A 21,814-nucleotide genomic window follows, 5' to 3' on the forward strand; every position below is an offset into this window, starting at 1 on the left:
GTTGAGACCATGTGGTTGAATAGTTCGAAGACGATTCATCCACACTTTCTCTCTGCTGAGGCGAACTGAGTCCTTGCGATGGCCAAGAGATTCAATGCCCTGCAAAATCATATCAGAAATGGAGTGGTTAGGCAGGTTGAAGTGATGACCAACAGGGGTGTCTAGTTTCTTGGTGTTGACCGTTGACCGGTGGGCATAGAAACGCTTCTTGAGCGTATTCTTAGTCTCACCTACATACTGCACTCCACAGACCCTGCAAGAAATGAGATATATGACATTAGAGGTGTTACAAGTGATGTTACCAATGGTTCTGTGGGTAGTGACAGAAGAGTGGCCAGAGAAGGAGTCAGACTCCTGGATATGAATCTGGCAGACAACACATCTGGAACTGCACTTGAAAGTACCATGCTGGGTGGGAGGGGATGCATCTAAGGATGGGACTTCAGCTCGAACAATCAAGTCCCGTAGATTTCGAGGATGCCTGTAAGCCAATGTGGGGCCGTTTTTTTTAATTGAGTAGGCCTAGTATGTGTTTGAGTGATCAAAGGAAAATGAAATCAATGTCAAATGTTGAAGATATCGGTTGTTGATGGATGTCAAAATGATAAATAATTAGAATGATCTCATGAACGAAATTATAAAACTACATGACTAATTATTGTAAGTTGTATATATATATATAAGCTGATTTACCCAATCATAGATCGGGTAGGGCGTATTTGTGTTAGAGTTGAACATGTGGGGAGTTAAATGTAAATGGGGATTTAGTTGAGAAGACCGTATGTAGTTATAGAAAAGCAATTTCTGACCACGATAGTAAAACCACTGTATTGTTTGAACAACTTAAAGATCATCTTTTAAACATCATTTTCGAGTTTGGAGTCATCAGCTATTCTGAACAAAAGAATATTATATATATATTGTGGTAAAAAATATTTTGCCAAGAAATATGGAGGAATGTTTTGCTATGAGATGTACAAATTGATTTTTTTGCGAAGTAAAAGTCATCACATGAACTTACATTGAATGCCACGGCGATGATTGATTTTTAACAACTGAGTAATTTAAAGAGCGCCCTCTGTGGGAGGCTTGGTGCATTTAGACACTGGTCGTGTGATCGAATCATCTTAATGACATTTGCATAACATAATGGACGCGGAACCAGACTACAAGAAACGATTAAATTTGTGCATTCGAATTGTGTTTTGAAAAAGAAAGCAAGAAGGTTCGTTTTTCTCTACACAGCACAGAACTCATTTTATTCTTTGAAAATGTAAAGATTGTGAAGCATTTTTTTGTGATTGTAAGTAAAGCCTTTTATTCTTTAAAACTTTTGAAAAATTGCTGGAAGGAATTGAGAACATGATAATGAACGCAGTGCCAGTGGCTATTACTATTGTTACGGCAGCCGTAACGCATTTCCCATTTTCTATCGTTACGGTAGACTGCAACTTTTATAAAATATGAGAAGAAAATATAAAATTAGAAGGAAAAAAGTGAATTTGAACGTTATGAAATTCTAGTCCGAGTAACTTGGACCTAACTTATCGCCTTTTTTAACATTTGGACATGGTCTGGCGATAGTCGCCAGACCATGTCCAGATGTTAAAAAAGGTAGTCGCCAGACCATGTCCAAATGTTAAAAAAGGCGATAAGTTAGGTCCAAGTTACTCGGACTAATGAAATTTGGACTATAGGCCTATTTCCCTTTAAAAAAAAATCCTCCAAAGCCTTAGTCCGAGTAACTTGGACCCAACTTATCGCCTTTTTTAACATTTGGACATGGTCTGGCGATAGTAAGCCAGACCATGTCCAAATGTTAAAAAAGGCTATAAGTTGGGTCCAAGTTACTCGGACTACCAAAGCCTCAGGTTAGAAAAGGAAAAGAATTCGAGTGCAAAACTGAGATGCGAACCCACAACCTCCCGGTGCAAAATCCTACCCTCTATCGACCGAGCTGTCGCACTGCTCGCTAAAACGTGGGGAAACAAATAATTATAATATATACCTGCGGGCGTATCAAAAAAGTATCGTAGAGGGCGCTAAACAACGAGTGCCGTAACGATAGCCACTTCGTATTGATAAATAATGAAATAAATTCTCAACTGTGTGTTTTCATCATAGAATTACAATTAGGGTGATCGTGTAGTGTATAGCCCCATAAATGTGGCCTATTTACTGGACTGCCTCCGTAAACATAGGCCACACATCCACATGTACAAAAATCGTGTCGACGGAGCCAAATTTTGATTTTCACATTTAGGCTTAGTTTGTAGGTTTTTTTTGCTTTAGAAGCATACTCACCCTCTTTATAGGCTAATCAGAAAGTGCTGCCTTTTTCAGATGTATATTTTTCGTGAAATTTCCAGATTCATTTTTACACGTTTGCGTATCAAAATTTCAACATGAAATTTCACAAAAATTAGACATCTGAAAAAGGCAGCACTTTCTGATTAGCCTGTAAAGAGGGTGAGTATGCTTCTAAAGCAAAAAAACCCTACAAACTAAGCCTAAATGTGAAAATCAAAATTTGGCTCCGTCGACACGATTTTTGTACATGTGGATGTGTGGCCTATGTTTACGGAGGCAGTCCAGTAAATAGGCCACATTTATGGGGCTATGTAGTGTAGGGCCCGGTTCCTTAGTAATAGTAGGCCTATAAGGTAGCCCAGGTTGGACGAAGTCTTCATTGCAATACGACTAACGTAGGGAGGAAAGGGAGTCCACCAGGGCTAGCCTATAAGTGAACAAAATCCACTTTAAAATTATTGGACCTACCAAACTAGTTGGTGACATTCTCAATAAACAGGTATGTCATAGATAGAGGGCAGGGTTTTGATTTTTTGAGGGAAATTTGGGGGTAAAATGACGATGACAGCGCGGCGACAACACGCAACCCGAAAAATAAAGATGGTGATCACCGCGCAATGTACCATGAGCATACTCCTAGAACTACAGTATGATGCTCCGCAGAGCTCTGTGCACGCGGAGCATAGTTCTAGGAGTACCGAGAGCACGCACAGCGCGCTGAATCGCAAGGCACAAACCGCGCAGGAGCATACTCCTATGCAGGTATGTCATAGATAGAGGGCAGGGTTCTGATTTTTTGAGGGAAATTTGGGGGTAAAATGACGATGACAGCGCAGCGACAACACGCGACCCGAAAAATAAAGATGGTGATCACCGCGCAATGTACCATGAGCATACTCCTAGAACTACAGTATGATGCTCCGCAGAGCTCTGTGCACGCGGAGCATAGTTCTAGGAGTACCGAGAGCACGCACAGCGCGCTGAATCGCAAGGCACAAACCGCGCAGGAAAATCGTACCCCAAGAATCTGTTCAAAATTGCAAAACGGGTGTCATTTGAGAAAAGTCTGCTTTTGATTGTAAAGGTGATTTTTGAGCAATAAAAAACATTTTTGACTCTAATTTGATCAAAAGAAAACAGGGGCTCTACACTTCACGATCGCCAGAATTAGAAGTCACCTAACAAGAGGTGCCTTCTAAATTTCTAGAAGTTCTCCGTGGGCACACCCTGGAGTGTTGAAAAATATGATGTTGTGGCAAGAAATATCGTACAAATACTGTTGAAATGACTCTTGCAAATCAGTATTTGTGGTGTTTCACCCAACTTATTTTTGTAACATTTTGACATGGTCAAATGCTGAAAAATATATGACCTGAAAAGTACCAAAAGTTGTAAATCTGATGAAGAAACACTGTTTAAAGATGTAGTCCATCATTTGTAATTTGTGCATTTATGTTCGTTTGAAGCAACAAAAGTGTTCAAAATCTAATGAAGGATACTCAACAACTAACCTGATGAAGTTTCAGCTCAGCTTCAGCTGTATATTCCGAGAAAAACAGCATTCTAGGATCTCAATTTCAAATCAAAAGTTGCTGAATCATGTTTAGAATTGTTTTGAATTGCAGCTATACACGATGTCGCGCACTGATCCGACGAATTATAGCAACCGCGCGCGCCTGTGCGTCGTGCCAATGCTTGCGCGCGCTGCACCGAATAACAAAACGAACTACCAATTTAAATTTTCCTACAGTGCGTCTTAAGACGCACCGTTGGAAAAGCGTTCTTTCGTTGATTACTTCAAAATGATAGCTTGCCAGAAAGATTAATTTCACAGGGAGTTTAGTCCACTTACTATCTTTCAACCAAGTATGTTTTTCAACAATAATACGCCAGTTACTTTTTCAGATGGCTGCAAATGATGGACTATAGCTTTAAGGAGTGCAAAAATTCTTTGATAATACTTTAAAATGTTCTGTCATGGCCCATAGACTTTGTGCAGGAGCTCTGAGTGGTGGCCGAGTATGGAATTTTTTCCAAAATGGCTATCAGTTGAGTCCAAGTTCCAGATCCAGATCCAAGTGACTCGGTCTAATAAAGATACATGTACCTACTCAACGTGTCAAAGATGAACTACTGGAGTACTGGGCTTCCAATGGTACTGTCAATGGCATGGTGGTGGACGGTGAAACTACATGTATGCCTATTTGGCTTACCGAAGTCACAGGAATCTCAGCTCTACCTTCTTTGTTGTTTTATCCAGATACAAAAAAAGAATTCCTGGCTGGACTGATGAGGGGCACAGAACAGCGTTCCAGTCAGTATATCGTCAAGCTCAAAGCAGGTGTATTGAAGACGGATCTCTACCCAAACCTGCTCCATCATCAAGCAAAATCAAGACACCGTTAGTTCAGAACCGGGCCTTGTGGAATTTTAAGCTCTAAACTTGATCCTAATTTAAAGGTTTCAAGTAGTGTGAACCTTTAAAACAAGATGGTGTAGGGCACGTAAGTTATCTAAGAGAAGATCATTGGGATAATTTTTCCTACATGGAAATAGGATTATTAGAAGCAGCGTTCTCTCATTTTCGTCACCGGACTTTATAAGCACAAAGATTTGAAGCAAAGTGGCGTTTGTTTTGGGTTGATTCACCTGAGAGCACTTCAAGCTGAGCAAAATGGATCAGGAATATCAGAAACGGCTGTTAAGACAACAAAATGGCGAGGGATCAGTCGGATCGCCAACGTTAATGGTAAGAAGTAGGACCAGACTACTGACCATGTAGGTACATGTATGTACCATGTCGCAGTTGTTGACTGTTGAAATTATTGGACATCTTGTTTTCTAATGTAAAGACTCATGGCTCCCAAAGCCAGGGGGGGGGGGGGGGGTAAAAATGTCGCTGTTGTAACTTCTACATCACAAAAGTTAGTACTTTTCTGTAAGAAGTGTCAAAGATAGTCATAAAAAGTACATGAGTTACTTGTTGGTAAAGAAAACGTTTTGTTGGTTTAAGGGATTAGAGTTCAAAATGTTAAGTATTGTGTGTTGTTCAGGGATATTCGATTCTGTTGTTAGAAATTAGAAAATGAAACATGCTTCTCTTTTTCGCTTTGTAATAGTCAAGTATGACAGAATGGTTATGAACATTGCCTAGGGTTGCAAAGTTCACATTTGGAGAAAAAAAAAGGAAAATAAATAACAATACAGCATTTCTTATCTTTGAACATGTGAACCAAAAACCAATTTTGTTTTCTTGCTGTTTATTGTTACAGCCCCTGTCTCCTGGCCAGGCTGCTTCACCCAATAAAGACAGATTCAGTGACCGGTAAGCAAATATCGGCCAAGTGGGAACCTGCTGAACTCTTACCCCCCTTCCCCCCCCCCCCTTCCCCTTAATAGAACTAACAACGTATGCTGAGGCTACCAACCTATGTACATTACCATGCACAGACATATTTCATAACAGTAAAGTGGACGCAAGCCCAGTGGAAGGCACGTGTATCATGACCCATGCCCTCAAACAGATTACAAGAATATGGACGCCGCCGTGTTTTTTTCTGCCCGAAAACTGTATGAATTTTGCCTGAAATTTCAGGATAACTAGACCTCCGAGGGTACGGAATTCAACGTATTTTGCTTATAAGCAGAGCGGTATCCACCTGGGTGATCGTCAAGTAACTAAATCATTCCAATCTTGATTTTGTATCTGCTACCCCAGCAACGGACCTTTCCACACACATAATGTATCATGGTTGTGTGGCTTACTATACGGAGGAAGTCCAGTATTTGAGCTATTAAAGGGAATGTACATCATTGGCTTTCGCTGTAATTTTCAGAAATGAACTAGTTGAGGGGTAGTATAATAGAACAAAATATTGTTACACTGATATGTTTGAAGTTTTGTGTCCGAAAATGCTTGAAAAACCAAGAAAAACAAAATGTTCAAGTAGTCTGGTTCCCTGACTCCACTAAAAATGAAATGGATCAATTTATAGATGCCGGAAAATTGTAAGGTATAAGGAACAAGTCTAGCTGGCCTGCACCCGTTCATGAACATGTAACCAATAGCAAACACAATTTGGACTGAAACAAATGGTAAATATGAAGCAGTAGTTGAAAAATAGTTAGGTTTTTCCAACGGTGGTCGGCCGACCACCGTTGGAAATGTATACAAAAATACCATTTTCTTGAAAATGACTTCACATCAGGTGCCATAATTTTACAGAATGCTTCAGACTGTCATTTACCAACATCCTAGTAAGGTATTTCGTAAAAACTTGGTAGTTTTATTTTTCGATGTTTGCAAATGTTGTATTTTCCCTTTAATGAGGCTACGATGAAACCAGCTTTGTTTCATATCATCAGAATTAGTCAGACGTCAGCAACGTAGTGTCAAACGTGCTGTTAGATGCCTGTGTGAAGGCGAGTACGACTGCATGCAAATGTCTTGGCTACGGCTCGTAATTAAACATGAGCTTGAAGCAGCCCAATGCACTACCCATTGACATGCGTGTTTATGCTGGCCATAGCCATAGTCATTACCAGTTAATTTGGAGAAGTCTTCTTTCTGGTAATAAGAATCTGTTGTCTAGAGCTATTGGCTTGGTCCTTGTCCATTGCAATTACGAGGGAAAATACTGACAATAGACATAGCTAGAATTCTGGAGGCCTGTTTCGGACATGGCCTCAGTCAGTGAACTAGGCATTTTCTCTGTATTGCGCTGACTGTGCTTATCTCGTTTGCAGGTTCATACCCAGCCGAGCAGGCACCAACTGGTACGTCGGGTTCAACTCCAAACAGGAGCAGAATGAGGAGTCGCCCTCCGCTACGCGCAGGGCAAAAGACGAGTCTGACGCTAACAAGAGTGAGTTGATATTCGTGACTGGCTTCAATGAAATGAGGCTGCATGGGCTCCACGCACGATTACTCCCTCTTTACATGTAGTTACAACGAGAGCGTTGTCACCATACACATATGGGCAATTCCACGGTAACGGAAGGACGTTTTCACTCATTAAACAAAATTTCAAATGTGTGTATCACAGACACTGTTCATAGTTACAGCAAACAAATGTCACAATTGTATTGCTATAATGCTACTTTCATTTTCCACACTTTTGAGGGGGAAAGAATGCCTCCCGTTTTTGAATTATGAATATTAATGAGGTCGGTAACGGAAGGACGGTAAAACGGACAAGGGTTTTTCAACTTACTCGCGTTTTGCGTAAACTCTGTGAATTTTATGGGGCAATTATATTTTAAAGGTAAGAAATGGAATCCCTGAAGCTTTATCTATACTATACCGCCTTTCATTTGACTTTAAGTGTTTCGGTAATATAATTACAACGTTTTAAGCAGATTATGATTTGGTAACGGAAGGACGGTAACGGAAGGACAAAAGGTTTCCTCAATTACAGCATGAACAAAATGTGAATTTACACTAATTATACAAGTGAAACAAATTGCTGAAATGTGTAACTGAATGTGAAATCAACAATATGCAGACCTGGCATAAATAATTATACCCAAGAAACTATTGAGATAAAGATAGAAGCCTGCTAATTAATGATAACAAAAGAAAAACGAAAACAACCCAAAACACATAATTCACGAACACAAGACAACTACAGAAATGGACTTCAAACCCATCACCTCAATCCTTAAAAGTTTAAATACACAGTATTTCAACTCTTGAGTATATTGGTTACATGTTCACCAACAACTTTTAATAATAATACCGGTAGGTTCAGTGGTTTACCTAAAGGGTGGGGGGGGGGGGGGCGACCAGCCTACATGTACATTTAAGGTAAAAACATCTACCGGTAGTACTGATGGCTTCAGTTAGGTGTTGCTTTTAATTGAACTCTAAAATCAATGTTTGAAATCAAATTACAATGATTTAGAGTAGTAACAATTAATTTATAAACATCCAAACTGAAATTGTTAATTTGGGCATAATTTGTCAAAGATTGCACCTCACATGTCTTACACATGTAAATTGAATGAAAGTGCCCCAAAGTACCGGTACTTTCTGCCATCTCATTTTTGACTTAATTTGCTTCTGTAATGGCTTCACAGAATTCGTATCTTTCTCTATTGTCCATTAATGCTGATGGCAGCAACTTTATGATTTGATTTTCTGCAACAACTCCATACATGTACAAGTACTGGTACATCAGCATATATGTACATGTACATTGTACATGTTGTACATGCCTGTGCCTTCCTTTGTAATAAACACCTTGCCCTGCTTATCCCGCTTTTGTGAAGATGGGTCACATGAATGTCCTTTCAATGCTCATTATACATGCATGTATTTGCAGTGATTTTCATTTTTCAAACATGAGCGCAAATATCGTAACATTTGATAAAACTACGATTTGTCCTTCCGTTACCGTCCTTCCGTTACCAATTTGGTAACGGAAGGACGTGATGTAATTAATTGTAATTAAAAAACGAGAAGAAAAGCAGTGTCAGTTATAATGTCATATTGAAGGCCTACCTAAACTTGCTTTGCACAATAACTTTCAATGCATTCATACTGCAAGTTTTAAAAATAAATTAAAAATATGTATATTTTCGGTAATGGAAGGACATTTTCGAAGGCTGAAATATTAGAAGTCACTGAAGCGAAGCAAATTACGCAGAATGTTAAAAACAAGTTTTAGTCGGTTTTTCAAGACCAATACTTTCTCATGACAGAAACTGATGGCATTAGTACATATTTTTGTGTGTGTTTTGGTAGAATACTTTCATATCACTATTAATCACATTTTTAGGATTAAAACAGGATTATTACATAATCCTATTTTTTGGTACTGAAATGTATAAAAAATAAAATTCCGACTTCAAATCTTGAAAATATAGACTTTTAGCTTTCATTTGATGCCAAATTTGTTTAAGTCACATGTATTTGAATTTTTTGGTGTCATGTCCACTTTGGTGTGGAATTGCCCATATGCATGGGTTTGTGCATACTTTGCCATACACATGCAAACGCGTGCACAGCTGTGTTTAATTGTACTTCATTTGTCCCAGTGGTCATGAAGCACTTACTGGGAACCAGAACGCATATTTTCTGTACGTGTAGCTGTTTAACCCTAATTCCCTAGGCATTATTGTTAGGATGCAACCTCAATCCTGCAAAATCCTCCAACTGCCTCCATGTTAAAATTGCATACAGCCTCAATCCTCCCAAATCCTCCGTTATTTCTTGAATGTGGTCCTTGGAGGGGTGACCACTGCCTCAATCCTCCATAATTCTCCAGCAGTCACTGTCAATGTGTTGAGGCAGAGCCAGTGACATCCTGGAGCAGTGCGGAGGATTTTAAGTTTAATCTAGGCTTGAATTTATGCATGACTTGGCATAAATTAAACAGCACAAGATCCAGCCTAATACCTGGACACAGTGCATCCTCCAAAATCAGCCACACATTTTTGCCAAATAGCCTCAACCCTGCAAAATCGTCCATTTTGTGAAGAGGATTTCCGAGGATTTGAGAATTTTAGGGTAAACAAAATTTGTAAGTCAACCTCCCTCTGTCTCACCGACAGCCACAGACATGCTGGCCTACCACTGCCTCCTCAAGAACGAGCTTCTGGGAGCCAACATCGACAAGATCAAGGATCCGCAGTGCGAGGACCGTCGCATGGTCAGTCCACAGAAGGCTAAACGCAACCTGTTCCAGTACAGCGTCCAGGCCAAGAGACCCAGCATGGCCAAGAGCGAAGACTCCTCATCTTACTCTCTCTCACCGGTCGGAAGCAAAAGGTTTGTAAGTTGGATGTGATGTTAGTAGTTGGTTACGTCTGTGCTAGTAAGCAGGAGGTCGTGGGTTCGAGTCCCACCCGAGTGAGCTTGTAAATTTTATCCATAGTGCTATATTAAAGCTAGAGTCCATCATTTGCAGCCATCCGAAAAGTAACTGGCGTAATTATTGTTGAAAAACAAACTTGGTTGAAAGATAGTAAGGGAACTAAACTCCCTGTGAAATTATTCTTTCTGGGAAGCTGTCATTTTGAAGTAATCAACGAAAGAAGGCATTTCCAAGGGTGATTCTTAAGAAGCACAGTAGGAAAATTTAAATTAGTAGTTCGTTTTGTTATTCAGCGCAGCGCGCACAAGTATTGGAACGACGCACACGCGCGCGCGGTTGTTATAATTCGTCGGATCAGTGCGCTACGTCGCGTATAGCTGCAATTCAAAACAATTCAAAACATGATTCAGTAACTTTTGATTTGAAATTGAGATCTTAGAATGCTGTTTTTCTCGGAATATAAAGCTGAAGCTGAGCTGAAACTTTATAAAGTAAGTTGTTCAGTATCCTTCATTAGATTTTGAACACTTTTGTTGCTTCAAACGAACAAAATGCACTAATTACAAATGATGGACTATAGCTTTAAGCAATGCAGTCACATGATTCACCTTTTCAAAATTCACATTCTCACCAAAAGTTTTCAAATTTATTTTCCTCCCAGCCAAAAGTTGTTACTATCGCCCCGTAAGCCGATGCGCAAGATCTCCAAGATTCCCTTCAAAGTACTGGATGCTCCTGAGCTGCAGGATGACTTCTATCTCAACCTTGTCGATTGGTCATCGACGAATATACTCAGCGTGGGTCTAGGAACCTGCGTCTATCTATGGAGTGCCTGCACAAGCCAGGTAAGGGAGCTGACTTGTGTTACGGTTTTTGTACATTTCAGCCTTTGAACTAATTACAAATTTGCGCTATTGCCTTATATTTGGTCGTAAGTAAAATATGAAAGAGTATATTTCATTTACAGATGTTGTACAGTTCTCAAACACTAAACACTCAATTGAAATATCACTTGTTCTGAGGACTCACTGTTGAATTTGTTTAATTTGTTGCAGGTGACAAGGCTGTGCGATTTATCAGTTGATGGCGATACTGTCACATCGGTATCGTGGAATGAAAGGGTGAGTAAACATTCCTTGATAAATCACAAACATTTTTTTGGAGGCACATTCAGGTGTCCTGTAAACAAAAAGCAGTCTCTCAATGTATTAGATTCTTGTGTTAACCTGGATATTTTGTACCTTAAGTTACCATTGCTCTATCTGTTTGATGCAGGGTAATCTGGTCGCTGTAGGAACGCACAAAGGACTGGTACAGGTCTGGGACTCGTCTACCCAGAAGCGGGTCAACACTCTGAAGGGTCATTCAGCAAGAGTAGGTCAGTACAGCAGGTGGTCCAATGAGAGGGGCCAGAATAAATAGACTGATTCTTTAGGCTCCACCCACTGCGTATGTATAGACAAATCCGGCAGCAGCCGTTTTCTGCGGTTGCGCAATGATCACGTGAGTCATGCTCAGGTACTACACAGCACTCCGTGCTCCTTCCACCAATAGGAATAGCAAAATGTGCATGCGCCTTGTCTTTAAGAACGCGTGCAGCTAGCGCGTGATCGTGACACCGCTGGTCGTCACATTCCACTACATGTATTTAAAAACATTGGGAGTGTGACCTATGTGAATGTATTTGTTGTCCTTAACCCTCCTTGTGGGAAGTCAATATTCAGAGTAATATGTAAAACCCTGTAAAATCCTGCAGGTCAGTTTCAGGTGAAGGGATATGAAGTGTTAAAGTATTATTAAACTGTGTCACACAGAAAGTCACTGCACAAAACAGCACTGTGGAGAGCAGTGAAGCGTGACTGAATCTGCCTGCTTGCCCTGAGCTTAACCAAAGAAAAGAATTGTGCAGGAATTTGAAGTGTTATTTATCCATACTCCACTGAAGATTACATAGGAATTTGAAGTGTGGGTGCTAACTCTATGGGTAAAAATGGTTTTGCCAAACTGGAAGGCTTGTGAAGTGCAGAAGTCTTGGAGGGTTAATCTCGCTGTGTTTGTGCTTAGGTGCCCTGGCATGGAATGCGGACATGCTGTCGTCAGGTAGCAGGGACCGTATGATACTCCAGAGAGACGTCCGTACCCCGACCACTCCCGAGAGACGATTGGCTGGCCACCGACAGGAGGTCTGCGGGTTGAAATGGTCACCTGACCACCAGCATCTGGCGTCAGGTGGTAACGATAACAAGGTATGAAAGAGAGGACCATGGTCCATAATCCCTAGTCCTGACACTGCTCAAACCACCCGGTACTGCCTGAATCTACCCAAGCACTCTGTGGTTTTATTGAGTCATTAAGTAATTTAATACAATGTAATACAATGCAGTACAATTAAATACAATGTAATACAACGTAATACAACATTAATTCAATGTAATAAAATGTAGAATGGGTGCCAATTTGGTTAAAGGTAATGGACACCTTTTGCAAGAAAGAGAATGTAATTTGCTGAATCAAGAAGCAACAATATCAATAAATCTGAAGCAGGTTTAAAAAAAAAAGTAACCAGTCGAAATATCAGCTCAGTAGATATGATACTTGAAATAACTGTGTTGATAACTGTGTTGATAACTACGTTGAAATATCTGTGAAAGTGCACCTTCATTTTCTCAGCGCAAAAAAAAACAAGTTTCTATTGAAAGCCCTCCCTTTGGAGCAGCTTTTTGAAGATTTTGTTTTTTTCTTCTCACAATGAAGCTGCGGACCAAACTGTCACGAGAAATAATGGTAATTTCTCTTTTCTTGAAAATAATAGCATACTAGGCGCAACGATTACACAGGATGCTTGATCCTATCATTTTATACTGACAATGAAGACAGATACTTCATATTGTGGCAGTTTGGTTTTCGAATGTGTGCAAATAGCATCAATTACTTTTAAATCCATGTACAGTTGACTCTCATTATAAAGAGCACTTTTATAAAGAGGTTCTGCTTATAAAGAGCAAATTCTGCGGTCCAAAATCTCAGGTTCTCTTTGTGTTTCTTTGTTTCGCTGTCCTTTTATAACAACATTCCTGTTATAAAGAGGTAATTTGGCTAGTCCCATTGACCTTGTTATAACTAGAGTCGACTGTAATTTTATCCGTGTAGCTATTCGTATGGAACAACTCCAGCCTCAGCCCAGTCCAGCAGTACACGGACCATCTAGCGGCAGTCAAAGCCATTGCGTGGTCACCCCACCAGCACGGCCTGCTAGCGTCCGGAGGAGGTACTGCTGACCGCTGCATTCGATTCTGGAACACGCTGACCGGTCAGCCGCTCAATTCGGTGGACACAGGGTCCCAGGTCTGCAACCTGGCGTGGTCTAAACACGACAACGAGTTGGTAAGTGCCTGTATTGGAAGTCTTGATTGCAAAACTTAACATGAGACATTCTGTCCAAAAATAGCAACTTCTGGGCAGTGCCTGAAATGGCGGTACACCAAAAAAACGATGGTGAATTGACTTTGTTTGCCCAATTTTCAGTGGTTTTTGCAAATTTGTGATCCGGAAAAAACTGTGTGTGCTTAAAATAAAATTTGCAAATCTCGACAGCAATTTTGCCTCTAAAAGTGAATTTTGGGGGGAAGGTTTGTAGAGGTGTATCACTTTAAGAAATGCATAACCAAAAACTGAAAAATCTGTAATTTGTCCGTACTCAACTTTGTGACGTGAAAAAAGAAAGGAGGGGGGATTAAAAAAACTTGTTCGGGGAATAAAAAGTGCATTTGTGATATGTTCTTCGGCAAAATTATTGCCATTTGAGTTTGTGATGTCACAGAATGGAAAAGAGAAATTTTAGTGAAGGAATCATGCTTTAAAGAGGCATTGTTTTAAAGACATTGCTCAACTTCATACTCATAAACCTAGAAAACAACATCACTGTAATGAGTGGATTTTGTTCAGTTGAACTTTAAACTTTTGTGTTGACATTTATCCACGTGACATTTCATATTGTTGGTATAATTGTTTGGTTACAGGTTAGCACCCATGGCTACTCTCAGAACCAAATCTTGGTGTGGAAGTATCCATCGCTGGTAGAGGTAGCCAAACTAACAGGACATACATACAGAGTATTATATCTGGTAAGATTATCACCCTCTTAACCCTGTATCGTACCCCTTATCTGAATGGACCATGCCGGATTTTATCATAAGCCCCGCCCACCTTTGGTTTGTGAACATGCCTCACAGTTCTTGTGACCAAGTTTGAGTGAGCTACCCTGGTCACGTGACTGAAAATCTATGATCTGATTGGTCAATGTGTTTGATTGACGGGCAGGAAGGGCCCATTGTCTTAGGAGAAGTGTTAGAAAATTTCACTTTTGATTTCCACTGAATTTTGATTTGTCATGTGGCGTTTGTTCAGTTTACTCAGTGTAAAATGGAGTTCACCTCTTGATATGAGAACAGTTGGACCAGAATTTGTTGTTAAGAGTTTTTGGTGTGCTGGATCGTCTTTTATTCTTAACATGACTTCACTTGGAAATTAATTAGATGTTCTGGGAGTAACAGCTTAATTTCCCACTCCAGTTATTTTTTTTAGATCCCTAAAGTTAGAGATCAGAGTCAGTGACAACATTTGATGTAAAATTCGTAGAGTCCATGATTTGAAAAATATGTTGTAATTTCATTGGTCAGGCTGTGTCACCTGACGGGGAGGCCATCGTTACCGGAGCCGGGGATGAAACTCTTCGTTTCTGGAACGTCTTCAGCAAGTCACGGTCATCCAAGGTAAGATGCCAAATGCTTCATTAGGCACTGATTAAAAAAAAAGGTTCTCACTTAAGTTTGCTGTGAGTGCTATAGACACAGTGCACAGGTACCCCCTCAACGGCTACAAAGGGAGAGTTTTGGGGACCACTGGGAGGGACATTCAGACAGATTGCGTTATGCACCTGATACTTGCGCAAAGACCCCCCATTTTTTTTCGCAGAATCAGTATGCACACACTGGGTTTCCAACTGAGGTTCTCAAAAGTGGCCGAAAAATGCCATCTATTTCGCCTCAAGGTCCTTTCACACTAGAGCCTCTCAACCCAGGTTGAACTCGGCACTAGGCGAACCCAGCGCTGCCCTGGGTTGAGTTTTGAAGTTTTTTATTTCAACCCCGCGTCGTTTAACACTTGTTTCGTGTAACCGAGCTTATTTTGCTCGGTTACTACTGTTTTGACCCTGGGGAGAGTTTCAACTGGGTTGAAAATCTCAACCCTGGTCTGGAGCAGGGTTGAGTTCAACCCGGGGCGAAATCAATCTCAGGGTTGACACAGGGTTGGCGTGGGGTTGAACATTTGCAAGTGTAAAACGGCGGATGTTTTCCACCCTGCGTCAACCCGAGATGTGTTTAGTGTGAAAAGGCCCATAGAAGAAGACACTTCTGTCGTGTGCCCAATCTCAGCACTAATTCTCTCACATCAAAACACTTTAGTCTAATACACATTCAGTTCAAATTTGATTGCACGTGCTCCATGTCATTAGCCTTTTGAGAGTTGTCAAATTTATTTATATTTTTTTTACAGGAATCAAAGTCGGTCTTGAATCTGTTCAACCACATCAGGTGAAAGAAGCAGGCAGTTGGAGCTAGAGGTACAATCAAAAGGCAAGCTTGCTAAATCTCTGTGAAGCTTATCAGCGTAAGATTGGAGAGTAACTCATACGTAAATCATTACTATTCTGAATTGAAGAAAATCTTCACTGAGCTCTAATGCATCATTTGGAAACAGCATTGTTGATGTCGTACTGGAGAAAAATTCTTCAATATTATAGAGGAAAGAATTAATACATATGAGAACATCAATGGAATATGTAACGTGACGGCAGAGTATTTCTCTCCTTTTTAAAAATAATTCAACGTGGTCCACTTTGTTTCCTTATAAAACGTGGGAAGAAAATGTCTTACTAACCTTATTCGTTGGGAAGAGTTCAGTTTTTCAGGACAGTGCAGCGTCATTAACAAATCTTGTTTTAAACGATGATTTTTTTAAATTTGTTGAATTTTTTTTTTACATGTGGAGAGATCACATGAATCGTCGGTATTGATTTGTCTGCTTAAGTTTGCAATCATTTTAACATAATTTATCATTGTTTTTACTCGTTGCAGTATTGTTTTACTTGTGGCCGACAAATCAGTGTGGTAGAAGAAAAGCTCTTTGTTAAACACAAGTTTGTTTTGTCCAAACACATGCAAGTACAATTTTTATTTTAAAGGAGATCTTTTGGAGAATTCATTTCTTTGAACCCACAAACAAATCATGCTTTTGTTCCTTACGATTTTTAAACAAAGTTTTTAATTTGTTTTGTTTTGAAATCAAATTATGAAGTATAGAAGAAAGAAACTGTCCACGAGGTTCAGCCGCTGTTTTATGACTCAGTATTAGTGCATGTAAATTATGAATTAGTCATCCATCGTGTAACATAAAACAGCGAATAACCTTCAAAGAAATAAACGAAAGGACAGCCACGAAGGACAATTGCGTTTTACTGTTTTTATCCCCCTGGTTTTCAAGCCAGGCAGGGAGATATTGCGATCACGTATTCCTTCTGTGTGTGTGTGGGCGTGTTCATGTATTCAAACCGTGGAGGAAAAATTCCAGAGAACAAAAGAGAACAATATCGTCAACGATTCCCAGCATACGTCTGCGATTGGGGTCGTGTACAAAACATATGGGAGTCTTCCTAAAACAAAAGAGGGACAATAGGACGTCCACGATCGACGGCGTGAACGCACTTGGGTGCGTTTGTTTATGGTGTAAATCGAGGACTCACACATGCAACATCATCGGTGAATCGAGGTCAGAAACTGAATCGAGGACTCCTCGGTTGGAAAACGTGTACAAAACCAATGAGAGCTGTTGCGAAAAAGTTCAAGTACAAACAAAGGAAAAGGGAAGAGGAACAAAAGAAAATCCTCGATTTACACCATAAACAAACGCCTGCGTCTGTGCGTTCCATTTTGGTTATATCCAATGTTCAGATTCTGAAGAAAAAAACGATCATTCCGTAAATTGTCATTTCCATTAAGCTGATACCTGTCTGCTGTGCAAAAAAAGTCAGCATTTCTGACTCTTGACCAATGTCATTGTACTGCCCCAAACCGCCTTGTCTGTTACTCACTGTACTGCCCCAAACCTCTCTATTACCACCCCAAACTGCCCTGCCTATTACCCCCTGTACCGCCCCCAACTGCCCTATTACTCCTTATACTGCCCCAAACCGCCTTGCCTAGTACTCACCTATTTAGTCACTGTACTGCCCCAAACCACCCAGCCTATTACTGTACCACCCCAAACCGCCCGGCCTATTGCTGTACCACCTTAAACCGCCCTGCCACATACAGGCATGCAACTTTCCTCAGATCCGCTGATTTCCTCGTTTTTTACTTCTCATGAATGCCATTTCAAATTGAAAAATACTGTACAAAGTCTTTTGAGGTTTGGAATTTCCTCAATTTTTTTTCTAAATTCGCAGTTGCATGCCTGCTATTTCTGTACCGCCCCAAACCGCCCTGCCTATTACCGTACCGCCCAAAACCGCCCTGCCTATTACTGTACCGCCCCAAACTGCAGGAGCATACTATTGTCAGTGCAGGTGCAAATGGATTAATGTGAGGCTAATGTGAGGCATATGTGTGTAAAGTTTATTCACATGGTAGCTTAGCCTCAACTCCGTAGCATTTTCGAATAAAACATCATCGCCCATAATTACAACAAAAGGAATGGTTGTTAAATAAATCCATCAACAAATAAAAATGAAATTTTGTCTTTTATTTCCAGTACATTCACAGAGTGATTACAATAGTGGCCAAAAAAACAGCTAAATTGTCTAAAATATCTGTAGCATTTCAGTACAGAAGAGATGTGTTCCTTAAGAAATTCGAACCCACAGGATGGAATCTTTATTCAAGGATTGTTTTTCATGTCCAAGGGCGGATCCAGAACATAATTTTGAGGGGGGGGGGGGCAAAAAAACATTTGGTCCCCCAAAAAGTGGGTCCAAAAAATTACGCTCTGTGGTGCGATCTGAGGCAATTTCTGACCACTTTAACCAATTTTTTTGAGGAAAAGATGGTGGTGTACGCAGTGCCTGCCTTTATTGAGACGTCACTTAAAAAAATTGGGTTCATTTTTTGGGGGGGGGGGGGACTGCCTTTGTTCATGTCTGCATTATTTCCTTCTAAACGTTCAAACTTTAGACGCTCATCATTGTCTACATCAGCATACAAACATTTGTGAGGCATTTTGGCAAAATGAGACGCACAACTTGGTAGAGGTGGAAATGAGGGTTTGCAGGTATTTTGAAAGAGAATAAAATTATCCTTGCAATACTGTTTGTTGCACTTCAATCAGACATTTCGTTGAAACTAATGGCTGTTTAAAGTTTGCACTTAAAAAAAGTAAAATACTGAGAAAAAGGCATTTAATTCAAAGTTTTGAGTTTTGTAGTTGTAAAAATGAAAGATGCCTGTTGTTTTTCCTTAAAAACATTTTTCCCCCACGATTGTTATACTATTTCTTTGAAATATGTGTAGTAGACATATCAAAGATTACAAATATGATATTTGTAATCTTTGATATGTCTACTACACATGTTAATGAAATATCCATATATCTGAAAGTTGAAGCAAAAAAATTGCCTACATTCGTTTTTTTTTTGGGGCATTTTTCTCCACTACGGCCTGTGCCCAGTTCTGTCTTATTTTGCCAGAACGCCTCTCATTTATTTTAGTTGTGCCTTTTTCCCTCCTCAGGTTAATCATTAAAATTTCTTTTCATTAAATATATCCAAATAATATATTATCCAGCTTTACAATATCTTGCAATCCTTAGTAAACCACCGTATATTAGTCATGAAAAGAAACAAAACCCTCGTTCCGCAAACCTTTCACTATTTAGTATCTCCACCATGCAAAGCCTCAAATCTTACTTAAAACCCTCTTTCAACAATTGTTCATAAAAACGTACATCTCAGAAAATACTCTAGCCCATATATATAATTAAGGATAAAATTTCCAAAATATACAAATTTGATTCTTATATCATGATCTACACATATGTAAAATCCTCAAACATATACATTTTAACTGTATACCTTAATAAGAATGACCATCTAAAATAGTGCTGAAATATAGATTTATAGGTATATATAAACATTCACTGATTACTGTAATATTTATCAAAGCCTCTTCAAAATGTGCATAAAAGTGAAAGACACTTACTATGAAGACATAAGGCACACACAACATCACAAAAAAACTTTATATATGCATTTTCAACTTTTGTCAAAAAATAAAAAAAATCCTGTTTTTTGCCAATTTTCACTAAAAAGTAAGGGCACATTATGAGCAGGCACCAGATCACATGCTGAAAGCCAATCGTGTCTAATAAAGTCAAAATAAATCGTGATATGTTTTCTTAAAACATTGCACCACCGGTATGTTACATTTTTGCATTGATAGATTTTAAGGCCATTAATTGATCATGTTACGTAAAACCGGTCTTTTCCTTTAAATTTTCATAGATTTCAACAACTTTGTCCCAATAAGTTGGACCCGGCAAAAGTTGCTATTGAAGCATTACCGTGTATGGGTATCATTTTATAAATCTACATAAAACGATTAACATACTAAAAACGAATACTTTTTACATTTAAATATCACAGAATACTCAATTTTTGAACTAAAGTGAATTAAAGACTACTTGAGCTAAATAATGAAAAAAACTAAACACCTTACTTGAAAAATGAGAACTTTTACAATTTTATCCAAATACTGTGAATATTTAAAACCAACTTTTTTATGTGATAAATTTCTGAGTACACCAAACATTCATGGTTAAATAAGTGAATCCAAAATACACAACAAATTGAACAAGTCAATAAAATGAGCTATGAAAAAATGTATTAATCACGACAACCAATTTAACATGAAGCAAAGTTCTTTTCAATTGTTCATAATTCCTAGTTAATCATGTTCTAGTTTATACCACTACTCACATTGTAGTCCTTACTCCTAGACTCCTAGTTATCGCCCAACGTACTCATCCTACTGCTGTTTCATGTATTGCTGAGGACACATCAGCTTCATATTTTTGGCTCAGCATCAATCTTAAATGTTGAGCCACACGTTTCAGCCTCATTTTATGCCTCAAATTACACGAACCTTTTATTTTTTTTTATCCAAAGAATTTCAATGTTGACATGTAATTGAGGAGGTAGAATTGATTCAAATTACAAAAGTTTAATTAACTTTGTTCCCAAAATACAGCCTTCTCCAATACTATTATGATATTCCAGTCTCTATTCAAGATAATACTGTTTTTTTCTACGTTTATTGAGCCTTAAAAAACAAATACTTCCAATCTAACTTAAACTGTCTTCCAAAGCACAGTCTTTTTCAGGTTCTGTTTTAAAGCTACATTGTGTTCGACAGGCTTTACTGATTATTCTCGCAAATATCTGTGGGATGAATGACAAACCTGCTTGTGTTGTTGCTGATATCTTCAGCTTTTGTCGTTGTTGTTTACATATTCAGTTTTTGTAGATGTTTACATCTTCAGCAGTTGTTTACATCTTCAGGATGAATACCAGAACCATGATAAATAATACAGTGCTCAGTCGTGCCGACAGATTGGTTCCACTATTATCACCAGTTCCTGGGGAAAAAGGAAAAAAACTTCTAACTTTTTTGCTCACCTCACTATTTTGTTCTTCAGTATTTCAGGGGTGATCTCTTCATTAAATGGCATCTAGTGACGTCAATCTCAAATCGGCCATGATAACTACCATTCAATGCCAAATTGAGTAAACTGCTGTATGTAAACCCTATCATCAAAGGCTGTTTACTGTGTCAATATTGAATCAAGCCAATTGTTGAGAACTAGAATACCTTACTGAAATGTCTCTCTCGTGACCCAGTTAATGCACAGAGGAGTGTAGCAAAAACAACAATCAGTACAATTGGTCCAATTTTAGAACTTGATACCTCAGAAAAAGAATATTTGGAAAGCACTTATGTTTGAAGGGCACAATATTATCAGCATTGTCCTACTGGTATTAACTTTATTCCTCGCGTTCATTCAGTTTTTTTTTTCTTCTCCAAATTATACAATTGAAGTTGAATGTGATTTGTGCAACTGGTAAGCATTACTTTTCAACGATTCGACAATATTTATACCAAAAATAACAAAAAGATCTTTGGAAATTTGGTGTAAATGTTTGTAATAAGTGCCTTTCAATTCGTCCCAAATTTAGAATGTGTCACATCTGGGGTGGTGTCCCCCCCCCCCCCAATTTACCACTCGAGTCTGTGGACAAAATTCAGTCAAAGGCCATTCGTCTTGTCAACAATGACGGCCTCGCCAACTCACTCCACTGTTGCTTCCCTTTCACTTTTTTACCGTTACTTCTTTGGTCGCCGTTCAAAGGAACCGAAATCTATCATGTCCAAAATCTCAAACACACATTACTCATTCTATGAGATCAGCCACCAATGCTCACGCTAATCACAGTCTCAATACCTGGGTCTCGCAATGTATCCCACTCATAATATTTCATTGTCCGTACATCCAAACTGTGGAACTCTCTACCGGCACAATCGTGCTGTCCACCATCCTACAACCCCCAGTCTTCCAAAAGCTTCATCAATAAGCTTGAT

General features: G+C 39.3%; 2 protein-coding genes across 2 annotated transcripts in view; one reads left to right on the plus strand and one right to left on the minus strand.

Moving 5' to 3' along the window:
- Window positions 1-1,167: 1,167 nt before the first annotated feature.
- On the plus strand, window positions 1,168-16,631 carry LOC119738012 (fizzy-related protein homolog). Its single transcript, XM_038212723.1, has 13 exons — window positions 1,168-1,303; window positions 4,571-5,059; window positions 5,583-5,635; window positions 7,057-7,175; window positions 9,865-10,081; window positions 10,789-10,972; window positions 11,183-11,248; window positions 11,403-11,505; window positions 12,192-12,373; window positions 13,278-13,511; window positions 14,147-14,251; window positions 14,807-14,899; window positions 15,684-16,631. Exons 2-13 carry the CDS (start codon window positions 4,985-4,987, stop codon window positions 15,723-15,725), a joined length of 1,473 nt encoding a protein of 490 aa, XP_038068651.1. The 5' UTR covers window positions 1,168-1,303; window positions 4,571-4,984; the 3' UTR covers window positions 15,726-16,631.
- A 2,619-nt stretch (window positions 16,632-19,250) lies between these two features.
- LOC119737611 overlaps window positions 19,251-21,814 on the minus strand; it is a 35,665-nt gene continuing 33,101 nt past the window's right edge. The window contains exon 17 of the mRNA XM_038212072.1: window positions 19,251-20,813. Within this exon, the coding sequence (XP_038068000.1) occupies window positions 20,725-20,813 (89 nt within the window). The 3' untranslated portion in view covers window positions 19,251-20,724. The remainder of the gene's footprint in view (window positions 20,814-21,814) is intronic.

This window comes from Patiria miniata, unplaced genomic scaffold, assembly GCF_015706575.1.
Source record: "Patiria miniata isolate m_02_andy unplaced genomic scaffold, ASM1570657v1 HiC_scaffold_3, whole genome shotgun sequence".
In the NCBI taxonomy this organism is placed as follows: Eukaryota; Metazoa; Echinodermata; class Asteroidea; order Valvatida; family Asterinidae; genus Patiria; species Patiria miniata.

Excerpts from the sequence above, each read along its gene's own strand:
- LOC119738012 (XM_038212723.1), top strand. The coding sequence starts at position 4,985 with ATGGATCAGGAATATCAGAAACGGCTGTTAAGACAACAAAATGGCGAG. Across the intron at positions 10,973-11,182 it reads GGAGTGCCTGCACAAGCCAG|GTGACAAGGCTGTGCGATTT; the intron begins GTAAGGGAGCTG and ends AATTTGTTGCAG. Across the intron at positions 11,249-11,402 it reads CGGTATCGTGGAATGAAAGG|GGTAATCTGGTCGCTGTAGG; the intron begins GTGAGTAAACAT and ends TGTTTGATGCAG.